Below are 10,686 nucleotides of genomic sequence, written 5' to 3'. Positions count from 1 at the left end.
TAAGTGTGTCCAGAGAAAGCCTGTCAAGAAGGTGACATTTGAACAGACACCTGAAAGAGGTGAGAGTTGGCCACATAGAAATCTGAGGGGAAGAGTGTTCCTGGCAAAGGAAACAGCCAGTGCAAAATGATAGAGGTGAGAACATGCCTGAACTATTGGAGGAACAACAGGCAGGCCAAGATGACTGGAGAGGAGTGAACAAGAGGTAGAGAACTAAGGAATGGGCTTCAAAAAGTAACTGTGCTCAGGTCTACAGGGTCTTCCAGACCATGGGAAAGACTTGGGGGTGATGCTTGCTCAGCATTGGCTCTCCTGCCCTTGATTTGTCTTTGGGGAATCACTCCTCCCCCCAGGTTCTAGTTGAGGTCTCTGGCCAAGGTATTCTATCCCCCAGCCACAGTGACTGCTCAGGGATGAACATGTGACCCAGTCTAGTGCAACTGCAAAAGAGGCACAGAAAGAGTGGGCGGCTAAACAGGTAAGTTGGAGCTGCTGGGGGATGGTCATGTTTGTCTACCAAAATGGAGGGACTGCTTGAGAATAAAGCCAGCAGAGAGAAAAGCAGAGCTGGCACATGAAGGCAAATTCCTAATGACACTGAACGCTTGCATGCAGCTATATCTGAAGCTTCATTCCCCAGAACTTTTAGTTTCATGAACCAATATATTCCCTTTTTGATTCAAGCTATTTTCAGATAACACAGGGTTCCTCGTCCCCAAATGCTGCCATCTTCTGTTCTTGCCCCTGCCTGGTCCTTTCCCAAGTGGCATACCCGAATGCCTGCTGTGCGGCACTTGAGCACAGCATCAGGGACAGTGGCCCGGGGCGGGTCTATCATGGACACAAGTCCCGCAAAGCACAGACCACTGGTTGGAAAGTTCATGGCCTCCACGTCGAAGGCATAGCCAGGCGGGTAGTCCTTCTCACTCAGGTAGAGCTGGCAGAAGCCTGAGCAGAAAATAGGAAAAGTCAGAGAAAGAGTCCTGAGTGGACCCTTTGCTAGCAAGGCCAGGCCCCTTGCACCAAGCACCCATGATGGCTGACCCTGTGCTGCACCCTTCATTCACATTATCTGAATCCATTCTCACACCCACCCTGTGAGCCTACTAGGATCCTCCTCTTGCAGATGAAAAAACAGGCTTAGATCGGGGACAATTCCTGTCAGTCATTGCACAGCAAGTGAAATGAAAACTCCAGAATTAGACCACAAGTCTGTGCCTTCCAGGGCCGAGGAAGAGGTTAGGAAAGTTTAAGGAGTCAGGACAGAATTGGAGGAGGTCAGAGGTCAGGACAAGGATTGGGGAAAGTCTTGAGCTGAGGCAGGGATTGGGGAAGGTCAAAGGGTCAAGAGGAGGACTCTGAAAGGTGGAGGTGAAAGCAAAGGCAGATCATCAATTGGGGCAAGAGCTAGGAAAACCAATGGGTCAAAGGTCAGGTCAGGATAGGGAAGGTCCAAGTGAAGACAGGTCTGGAGAGGCTGAGACAAGGTAGGAATTGGGCATAGGCAGAGATCAGGAGTGAAATAGGGGGAAACAAAGGTGAGTGTGTAGACTGGGGCAGGTCAGCAGTCAGGAAAGGGCAGGGAGGATTGGCCTTGCTCTGTGCTAGCTTCTTGAACACCGGTTTCCTCCTCACTACCCCGCCCTGGCCATCTCACCCAGCACGCGTTCGCCCAGGCCTCCCAGGCTGAGGTAGGCCGTCTGGAAGGCCTCACGCCATTGCTCGTCGAGGGGCAGCTCCTGGCCCTTGATGAGGATGGAGCTACAGCGCTCCAGCACGCGCTCAGGGGCGCCCTTCATCACCAACACGTGCCGCGGGTCCCGCGGGTCCTCCAGGGTGTGGATGGACAGCTGCAGGCGATCAGCGGACGGTGTAGTGGGCCGGGTGGAGAGGGAAGGGGGCGGGGCTGACCGAAGAGCCTTAGGGTGACTAGGCAGTGATGGCGAAACTATGACACGCGTGTCAGAGGTGACACGCGAACTCATTTTTTTGGTTGATTTTTCTTTGTTAAATGGCATTTAAATATATAAAATAAATATCAAAAATATAAATCTTTGTTTTACTATGGTTGCAAATATCAAAAAATTTCTATATGTGACACGGCACCAGAGTTAAGTTAGGGTTTTTCAAAATGCTGACACGCCGAGCTCAAAAGGTTCCCCATCGCTGACTGGTAGGGGCTGGGCAGGTCCTCGCTAGAGGCCGAGGTTTGGGGAGGGGCCTGGGTGCCGGGAATGGACTGATTGAGCTCTGGAGTTGGTCCAGCACCTGTCGGAGTCCTGACAGCAGAGAGCAGGCGAAGAGCCCGCGGCTAAGGGCTGGGCGTGGCCTGGCCATTGGTGGGCTTTGGAGGTGGGCGAGAAGGGAGCCGGGCGAGAAGGGAGCCGGGCGAGAAGGGAGCCGGGCGAGAAGGGAGCCGGGCGAGAAGGGAGCCGGGCGAGAGGGAGGAGACAGCGAAGCCCGGCCGCAGGCCAGCCCCGAATGTGGGTGGAGACTACAGTGAGCCGGGCTTGCTGTGGGCGGGCTGGCAGTGGGGGCGGGCCAGGGCGGGCTCGCACCTGGAACTTGTTGGTGGAGTTGAAGGGGATCTCGCAGACTTTGGGGAAGCGTTCTCGGTAGCCCATGGCGTTGCCCAGCGTCAGCTCCGAGAACTTCAGCAGCGCCGTCTCTGATGCGTCCCCGATCACGATGCGCTGGGAGGGGAGGGCGTCAGGTGCGTCCCAGGCTCCCGGCTCCCGTTATCCCCCAAGTCCCCCGGCTCTCACCTTTGGCACGGGCACCGCGTCCTGGCCCGACTTGAAGGCAGCTCGGTTGCACAGGGTGAGCACGCGGCACAGCGCCCGCCATGTCTCCGAGGACTGGTCAAACGTCTGCCCTGGAGGACAGACGTCCAGGCTGGGGCCGCGAGGCAACTACACCAGACTGCACCAGACACAGAGCGGCGGCTCTCCCACATCACAACAGAACCCCCCTTTCCCAATTAGGACAGGATTCCCCTCTCCAGACCTGTGTGGAACCCAAACCCTTCCTCATACCCCAAGACGGAGCCCTCTCTTCAGACCCAGTGTGGAGTCTCCCACGAGAGTCCCCTGAGACTCCATACCAGGCCCCGCCCTGGACTCTGGGCCCATCTGGATGGAGTTCCTCTCCATGAATGCATAGCCCTCCCAGGTTCTCTTCAGTAACCTCCGAGCTCCCATCTAAGCCTCCCTCCTGCTCCAGGCCCTGTCTCGTCGCACTCCCAAACCTGACTGGTCTTCCGTGGTGTCAGCTGAGTGGATGTGGTTGTCGAACCACAGATGGGACACGGTCATGCGGTTCTGAGTGAGGGTCCCCGTCTTGTCAGAGCAGATCACTGACGTGGAGCCCAGTGTCTCCACTGCTTCCAGGTTCTTGACTACACAGTTCTTGCTGGCCAGCCTCTTGGCTGTCAGAGACAGGCAGACCTGGGCGAAGGTGAGAAAAGCCACCTGGAGACCAGTCTTTGCTTCCAGGCCCACTTCCCTCCTCTTGGCATTGGGGATCCCTTACCCCAGCCACAGTACTGATTATGCAGCATTCCCCCACAAAACCCAGGCTTTCTCTTGCCTACACCCTTTTGTTCAACCTGTACTTCCTACTTGGGATGCCTCCCTAATTCACCCAGATAAACAGAGCCAGGCCCCTCTGTAAGCTGCCCTAGCCGAGGTTCTGTAAGTTCACTTATCAACACAATTAAAATGAGAAATGTGGCCAGTGTGGTTCAGAGCATTGGCCTGTGCACTGGAGGGTCACAGGTTCAATTCACAGTCAAGAGCATGCACCTGGGATGCAGGTTCGATCCCCAGCAGCAGTCAGTGCGGGAGGCAACCAATCGCCACATCAATGTTTCTCTCTCTCTCTCTCTTCCTCTCTCTCCCCCCAACCCCCATATCTCTCTCCCTTCCTTCCACTCTCTCTAAAGCAATGGAAAAAATTATATACTCAGATGAGGATGAACCAAATCAACAAAATAGAAAATGAACATTCCCTCAGCCTCCTCTGAACTGACTGTTGAAGGTTGTCCACACCGTCAAGCCTCAGCCTCCTTCAGTCAAGGACCCTGCCTTTTCATCTCTGAGTCCTTAGCATGTGGCACAGGACATGGCCCACAGAAGCCTCAGGAATGTTTGCTGATTGGATGGATAGGTGGAGGGATGGGGGGTGGGAGGGAAAGATGGATGATGAGGTGGGTGGGAGGATGGGAGGTGAATAAATAGATAGATAGGAAGATGGGAGATGGTGGAGGGAAGCCTGGATGAATGGACAGATGGACCGCCCTTCTGCCTCCCCAACTCACCGTGACAGTGGCCAGCAGCCCCTCCGGTACATAGGCTACCACAATGGCCATGAAAAAGACCATGGCCCGCAGGAAGGTGTAGCCAATGCACATGGCCACCACAAAAAATGTGGCACCAAAGAGGATGGCTAAGCCTGCAATGATGTCCACAAAATGCTCAATCTCGATAGCGATGGGTGTTTTCTCATTTTCTACTCCAGAAGCCAGTGATGCAATGCGCCCGATGATGGTACGGTCACCCGTGTTCACCACCAGGCCCTGTGCTGTGCCTGCAGTGGGGCCAAGAGGGTGACTCAGGGCTGGGAGGGCAGCAGTGGGGCATGCACAGCAGCATGAACTGAAGGAGGGGGCTGTGATGTAAGGCAATGGAGGCAGTGTGACCTGGGAAGAGAATAGCAGTAACAGGAGCTAGAGAGGTAGTACGACTTAAAGAGGTGGCGGTCATGTGAAATGGGAGGCAGTGTGTCTCAGAAGGTAGCAAAGAAGGGCAATGGAGGTAGGGATAGGGAGTGCTGCGGCAGCGTGGTCAGCTGGGTGGGCAGGCAAGGGCCTCACGGACCCTCGAGGCACATGGTGGAGAAGAAGGCGATGTTGCGGGTCTCCAGTGGGCTCTCGTGTGTACACTCAGGGGAGCGGGTCTGTGGCTCCGACTCTCCCGTCAGCGAGGAGTTGTCCACCTTGCAGCCCTGGGCTTGGAGGATGCGGATGTCGGCGGGCACTCGGTCCCCACCTTTCATCTCCACCAGGTCACCCACCACAAGCTGATCTGCGTTGATCTGGAACTTGTCCCCATCTCGGATCACAGTTGCTTGCTGTGGGGCAGGGGCACCAGAGTTGTGGATAACAGGTGAGGTTGGAAGTTGCTGAGTGCAATGGAGTTGTGGGGAGGTGAACAGGGGGTGAGGTGAGGACCTATAGGGACAGATGGAGGCCAAGGGCAAAGGGCAGGCTGGGCCTAAAGGGAGGGGCCACACAGATGCCAGGAGCCTGCCTGCGCTGGTGTGGAGTCTCTGGAATCTGAAGTGGTGGAGGGCTGTGGGACCCACCTGGGGCACAAGGTTCTTGAAGCTGGCGATGATGTTGGTGCTCTTAAATTCCTGATAGTAGCCGAAGCAGCCGGTGACCACAACCACAGCAATGAGAGCCAGTGCCAAGTACAGCTGGGGGCGGAGGTGAGGGAGTCAGCTTATGAGTAGAGGCTGGAAGCTCCCTGTACAAGGCCACCGATCTGTACCCTGGTCCCCTGGTGTTCTTAGGGTCACTTCCACCAGGATTTTCCCCACCTACTAGGAACCCTTATGCACTATTCCCTGTGGCTTTTGTCTCCTATCCTCATATTCCTCATATCCACCTTAAACGGCCCCAAATTCGCATTGTCTTGTGTATCCCATATTCTCTGGCCCCTGAATCCTAGGTCTCTCATGTCCCCATAGCCTATGACTTGTGCTCCATGTCACCAAGTACCTTGGTCATATGGGTTCCCTTTTCCTGTGTTCTCCAATCTTGCATTCCACGTGTCCTCTGCCATGTGTCTCCTCACACTCCCACAGCCTATATTTCCTGTGCTCCACGTTTCCTATTCTGTTTTCATAATCTGCCTGGCATCACCTGTGTCCCCTGGGCACAATAGTTCCTGTGCCCCCGTGTCCCGTTTCCATGTGTCTGTGTGCTGTCAGTCTTCTGCTTCATATTCCGTGAACTTCACGATCAAGACTCTCAGGTTCCAAATTCCAAGTTTCTATGTCCAGTGTCTTCCATGTCTATGTAATTCTGAGTCCCCATCCTATGTCACATTCAAAGTCACATGTCCCTAAATCTCCATGTCTCTTGTTCTGACCCCTGTCATATATCTAATGTCCTCTTGTCCTCCATCTCGATAGCCTCTGTGTCTGTTTCCCTGTCTGATGTCTTATGACTCTCCATGTACTGTGTCTTGAGTCTTTTGTTCCTTATTCCCAATGTCCCCTGTGCCCTCTGTCCTTGATCTGTCCCATGTCCTCCATTTCCCCAGCCCCAACTCTTAAGTATTGCATTTCTTTGCCTTTGTATCCCCACCTATGTCCTCCACATCTGAGACACATTATCTGCTGTGTCTCCTGTGATCTTGGGTCTGTCGATCCCCACCTCCATGAGCATGTCTTGGAGCTGCATTTCTGTGTCTCTGCATCCCCACCCTATGTCCCTGGTGTCCTGAGTCTCCTGCTTAATGTTCTCTGTCCTCCAGGACCCCGTGTCCAGTGTCTGTCCCCTTGGTACCCGACACTCACATTGTCGTCAGTGGTGAGGTCACCCTCACTGGCTTGGATGCCAAAGGCAATGAGGCAGATGGCAGCAGCCACCCACATGAGGCACTGCAGACCGCCTGCCAACTGCCGTGCGAACTTGACGTACTCTGGGGTACCCTTTGGTGGCCGCAGCGCGTTGGGCCCGTCCCGCAGCAGCAGCTCCGCAGCCAAGCTGGCAGACAGGCCCTGGGGACAGGGTGGGGTGGCAGTGGCTGCTAAGGGCTTTCCTCTTCCCATACACTCTTCTGTCTCTCCTTCCCCTGCTTCCCTCCCTCTGCTCCCCCATCTGCCTTGTGCCTTTCTTTCTTTCTTTCTTTCTTTCTTTCTTTCTTTCTTTCTTTCTTTCTTTCTTTCTTTCTTTCTTTCTTTCTTCCTTCCTCCCTTCCTTCCTTCCTTCCTTCCTTCCTTCCTTTCTTCCTTTCTTCCTTCCTTCCTTCCTTCCTTCCTTCCTTCCTTTCTTTCTTTCTTTCTTTCTTTCTTTCTTTCTTTCTTTCTTTCTTTCTTTCTTTCTTTCTTTCTTTCCTTCTTTCTCTATATTTGTCTCTGTTCCTGTCCCTTTCCCCTTCCACACTTTATGTCTCTCTCTCTCTCTCTCAACTTTCTGTCTCTGTATTCCTGTTGCCTCTACCCTTTTTCTCTTTCTTGCCCATCTCTCTGCCTCTTTCTTTGTTGCTCTTTATCTGCTTCTTTTCTCTCCTCTCCTCCTCTCCTCTCCTCCTCTCTCTCCCTCTCTACCTCTCTCTGTCTCTCTCTCTCATGCATTTTCCCTTTTCTCTCTCTTCACCGTTACCCATCTCTTCACCCACTCCTCCCTCTGCCCCCAGCTCACCTTGGTCGCACTGGTCTGATATTTCTGTTCCAGCTCCGCTACTGACAGCTGGTGGTCATTCTGTGTGGTGGGGGCAGGACATTCACTGTCCAGCTCTCACTGGCCCTCACCCCAGCCCCCTACCCAGCCCTTCAGCCCCATGCTCACAATCTCCATCTCCTTCTTCATGTTCTCCAGCTTCTCCTTTCTCTTGCCCCCTCCACTGCCTGCCTTCTTCTTGCTCAGCTTGGCTGCCATGTCCCCATCAGGGCCAGGACCCAGCTCTACTGAGTACAACTCGTATTTCTCCTGGGGGCAGGGGGAGAGGGGAGGCATCAGATCCCACCAGAACCCTGCCTCCAACCTCCAACCCTCCCCACCCCCGACCCCTGGCCCCAGACCCCACTCACTGCCTTTCCCATGATTTCCAGTGCAGCTGCCCTCCTTTGCCAATACAGAGCCTGGATCTGGACCAGCCCAGATATACCCAGGGAAGGAGGAGGTGGGGCAGGACTGCCTGATTACAGCTGATTACAGGGCTCCTTGAGGTGACCTCTAGGCCTGGGCAGCTCAGGCATTCCTTACTGGGCTGCCCAACCTGCCCAGACCCCATCACAACCTGCCACTGAGGTCAGGGAATCAATAGGAATATCCATAGTAACAAGAAAATAGCAAACATATATTCCAGGAACTGTACTGAGTGCTTTCGTGTGCTAACTTAACCTCACAACAACCCTTTGAAGTGAGAACTGTTTTTACTTTGCCTTATACATGGGGAAACTGAGGCACAAAGGGGTGAAGTCACATTCTCACGGTTCCCAAGATAGGGTGTGAAAGGGCCAGAACTCAGAATCAAATAGGTTGGTTGCAGAGTGTCCATTTTTAGAACATACTGCTTGTGCCACACCTGGAGGGGGAGGGTGCTCCCAACAGTCACTACACTGGCTGTCCTTTAGGGAGTACTTACTGTGTGGGGGGCTTCCCCCAGGTGCTTTGTGCAAATGTTTCATTAGCTCCTCTTTACAGCCCTATAAAGTTATGTTCCATTGTACAAATGAGGAAACTGAGGCACAGAGAGGTTAAGAACTTTGGCCTAAGGTTGTAACAAGTATCAGGAACAGGATTCCAGCCCATGTGGGACCCTGGAGCCTGGTTTTCATAAGGGATCAGCAATGGAAAACCCAAAACTTCACAACTGCAGTGCAAGGTATGCCCAGGCACTACACACATGTAACCTCATGGATCCTTGCAATAAAGCCCTGTGAAGATGCCACTATTATTCCCATTGTGCAGAGAGGGAAACTGAGGCTCAGAGAGGTTCAAGGAGGATTCCTAGGGGTACTCCACACATCCAGCTTTAGCCATCACACCTTTCAATCATTACCTTGTCTCCACCCCAACTTGCCCAGATGGGGAAATGAAGGGTCCTGGATTGATGTTGTACTTGGTGCTTGGTGCTTGGTGCTTGGTGCCAGGTTTAGGTCTGGGGACTTCCAATCCCCCAGGCAGGGACCTCTGTGGGCACCAATGAGAGGCTGGACTGGTTGCCTGGTGGGTCCTTGATATCTCATGCTTGGGCCTCAGGGGTGAACGTATCTCCAGGGGCAAGTGTGCCTTTATCTGATAAGGTAATTGCCTTGGTGATGTCCTTCTCCTCTGGGGCAGGTCACATAAGAAAGTCAAAGCTGTTAAGCAGTCCCAGCTCCTTCCCATACCCGCCCCCACAAGCTGGTGATCCCCAGTCTGCCACAGGAAACCCCCAAAGAGAGGCAGATCACAGTCTCATTGACTGCCCCTTACAATGTGTCCACTTGCCCACTGGCATTCATCTCTCCGGGACACACATGTAAAATAGTTTGTGTCATTCCCCTGCTTACAACCCTCCAGAGGCTTTCCTGTTCTCTCAGAATAAACACCACAATCATTCCTATGAGATCTGGCTCCAGCTCACCTCTCCTGGCTCAGTGGCCTCCTTGCTGCACTTATAAGAGACCATGGTCATTCCTGCCCCAGGGCCTTTGCACCTGCAGCTTTTTCTGCCTGCTACTCTTCCTTAGATATCTGCATGGCTCTTTCTCACCTGCAGCTCTCAGCTCAAATGCCATCTCTTCAGAGACTCCTTACTTGTATATTGCACTCCCATCAGGCTCCATCCACTCGCCCCGCTTAATTCACACCCCTTACCCCAACATGATATTGTATTGTATTTTTATTTGTTTGGTGACGACCTTGTTGTACTAGAAGGAAGACTGGGCCTAGGTTGTGTTTACTGATATCTACATAACACCTGGAACATTCCCTGGACACACAAATATTTCTGAACGTTGAGCAGGATCCATCTCACCCGGGGGTTGGCAATGTTCATAAACAAACCTGGTGCACGGGGAAGGCCCTTGGAATCTTCTCAGGTGCCCCTCCTGTCTCCAGCCCTGCCACCCTGGCCCCCCAGCCCACTACCCCCAAAGTGCCCAGAATCTGAGGCAGATATGGGGTTGTGTCTGCGCAGATTAGGGAACCCAATGACCTATGTCACAGATGCAGAGACTGAGGCACTATTAAGAGAAGTGAGCTTGAAACCCCTGCAGGTAGACAGGGCAGGGGTCCAGTGGAAAACAAAGGCAGGTGGAACATACTCAGGGGCAGACATGGCAGTTTGAGCAGCCTAACCACAGGAACCAAACAAACAGAAATCTTAAAATGTTTCTGGGCTCAAAGCGGGAGGCATGGGAAAACAAGGGAGGGCCTGTAGCAACAAGCTGTACGAACACATAGAAACAGAAAGTTCAGCACAGGAACAGAGAAAGCACACACAGAAACAGGGAAAGTTCAGGTCCGTTGCTGGGCAAGAACAATTGAGGGAATCAATCAGGTGATGACACAGGTAGACATAGAGCAGGTTTGTGGCAAATACATACCCCTGGACTACAAGGCTTTAACGGGCAGCCCATTACTGGGTCCCCCTCCCCTTGCGGGGAGTCTGAATCTGCTTATAATAAATTTTCCACACTTTTGCTTAAATCTTCTGGTCTGTGTAGCTCATTCTTCGGCGTCATGAGACATGACCCCGGGAAAACACCTGGGCTCACCATTCCAGCCATCACTACCACTGGCAGCACATGGCTGACCTGTGATATTGTGCAAACCTTTGTCAAAACTCAAAGATCGTCCTTCTCTGGTCTCTGCCTCATTTGTTTTATTTCTCACTTATTAGTTTTATTATTTTATGTTAATTTCCAATTTTTTATTTCAAACCTATAAGTTACAGGAATATTAAC

General features: G+C 52.9%; 1 protein-coding gene across 1 annotated transcript in view; it reads right to left on the bottom strand.

The window, feature by feature from the left end:
- ATP4A (ATPase H+/K+ transporting alpha subunit) overlaps positions 1-7,833 on the bottom strand; it is a 14,002-nt gene extending 6,169 nt beyond the window's left edge. The window contains 12 exon segments of the mRNA XM_023762362.1: positions 773-948; positions 1,658-1,850; positions 2,559-2,693; positions 2,766-2,875; positions 3,248-3,446; positions 4,319-4,587; positions 4,878-5,130; positions 5,365-5,478; positions 6,586-6,789; positions 7,433-7,492; positions 7,580-7,720; positions 7,822-7,833. Coding sequence (XP_023618130.1) covers positions 773-948; positions 1,658-1,850; positions 2,559-2,693; positions 2,766-2,875; positions 3,248-3,446; positions 4,319-4,587; positions 4,878-5,130; positions 5,365-5,478; positions 6,586-6,789; positions 7,433-7,492; positions 7,580-7,720; positions 7,822-7,833 — 1,866 coding nt within the window.
- Between the last annotated feature and the right edge of the window lie 2,853 nt (positions 7,834-10,686).

Source organism: Myotis lucifugus, unplaced genomic scaffold (assembly GCF_000147115.1).
Source record: "Myotis lucifugus unplaced genomic scaffold, Myoluc2.0 scaffold_244, whole genome shotgun sequence".
NCBI classification, from domain to species: Eukaryota; Metazoa; Chordata; class Mammalia; order Chiroptera; family Vespertilionidae; genus Myotis; species Myotis lucifugus.
The sequence above is the reverse complement of the archived record's forward strand: the minus strand, read 5'-3'. Positions and strand labels throughout refer to the sequence as shown.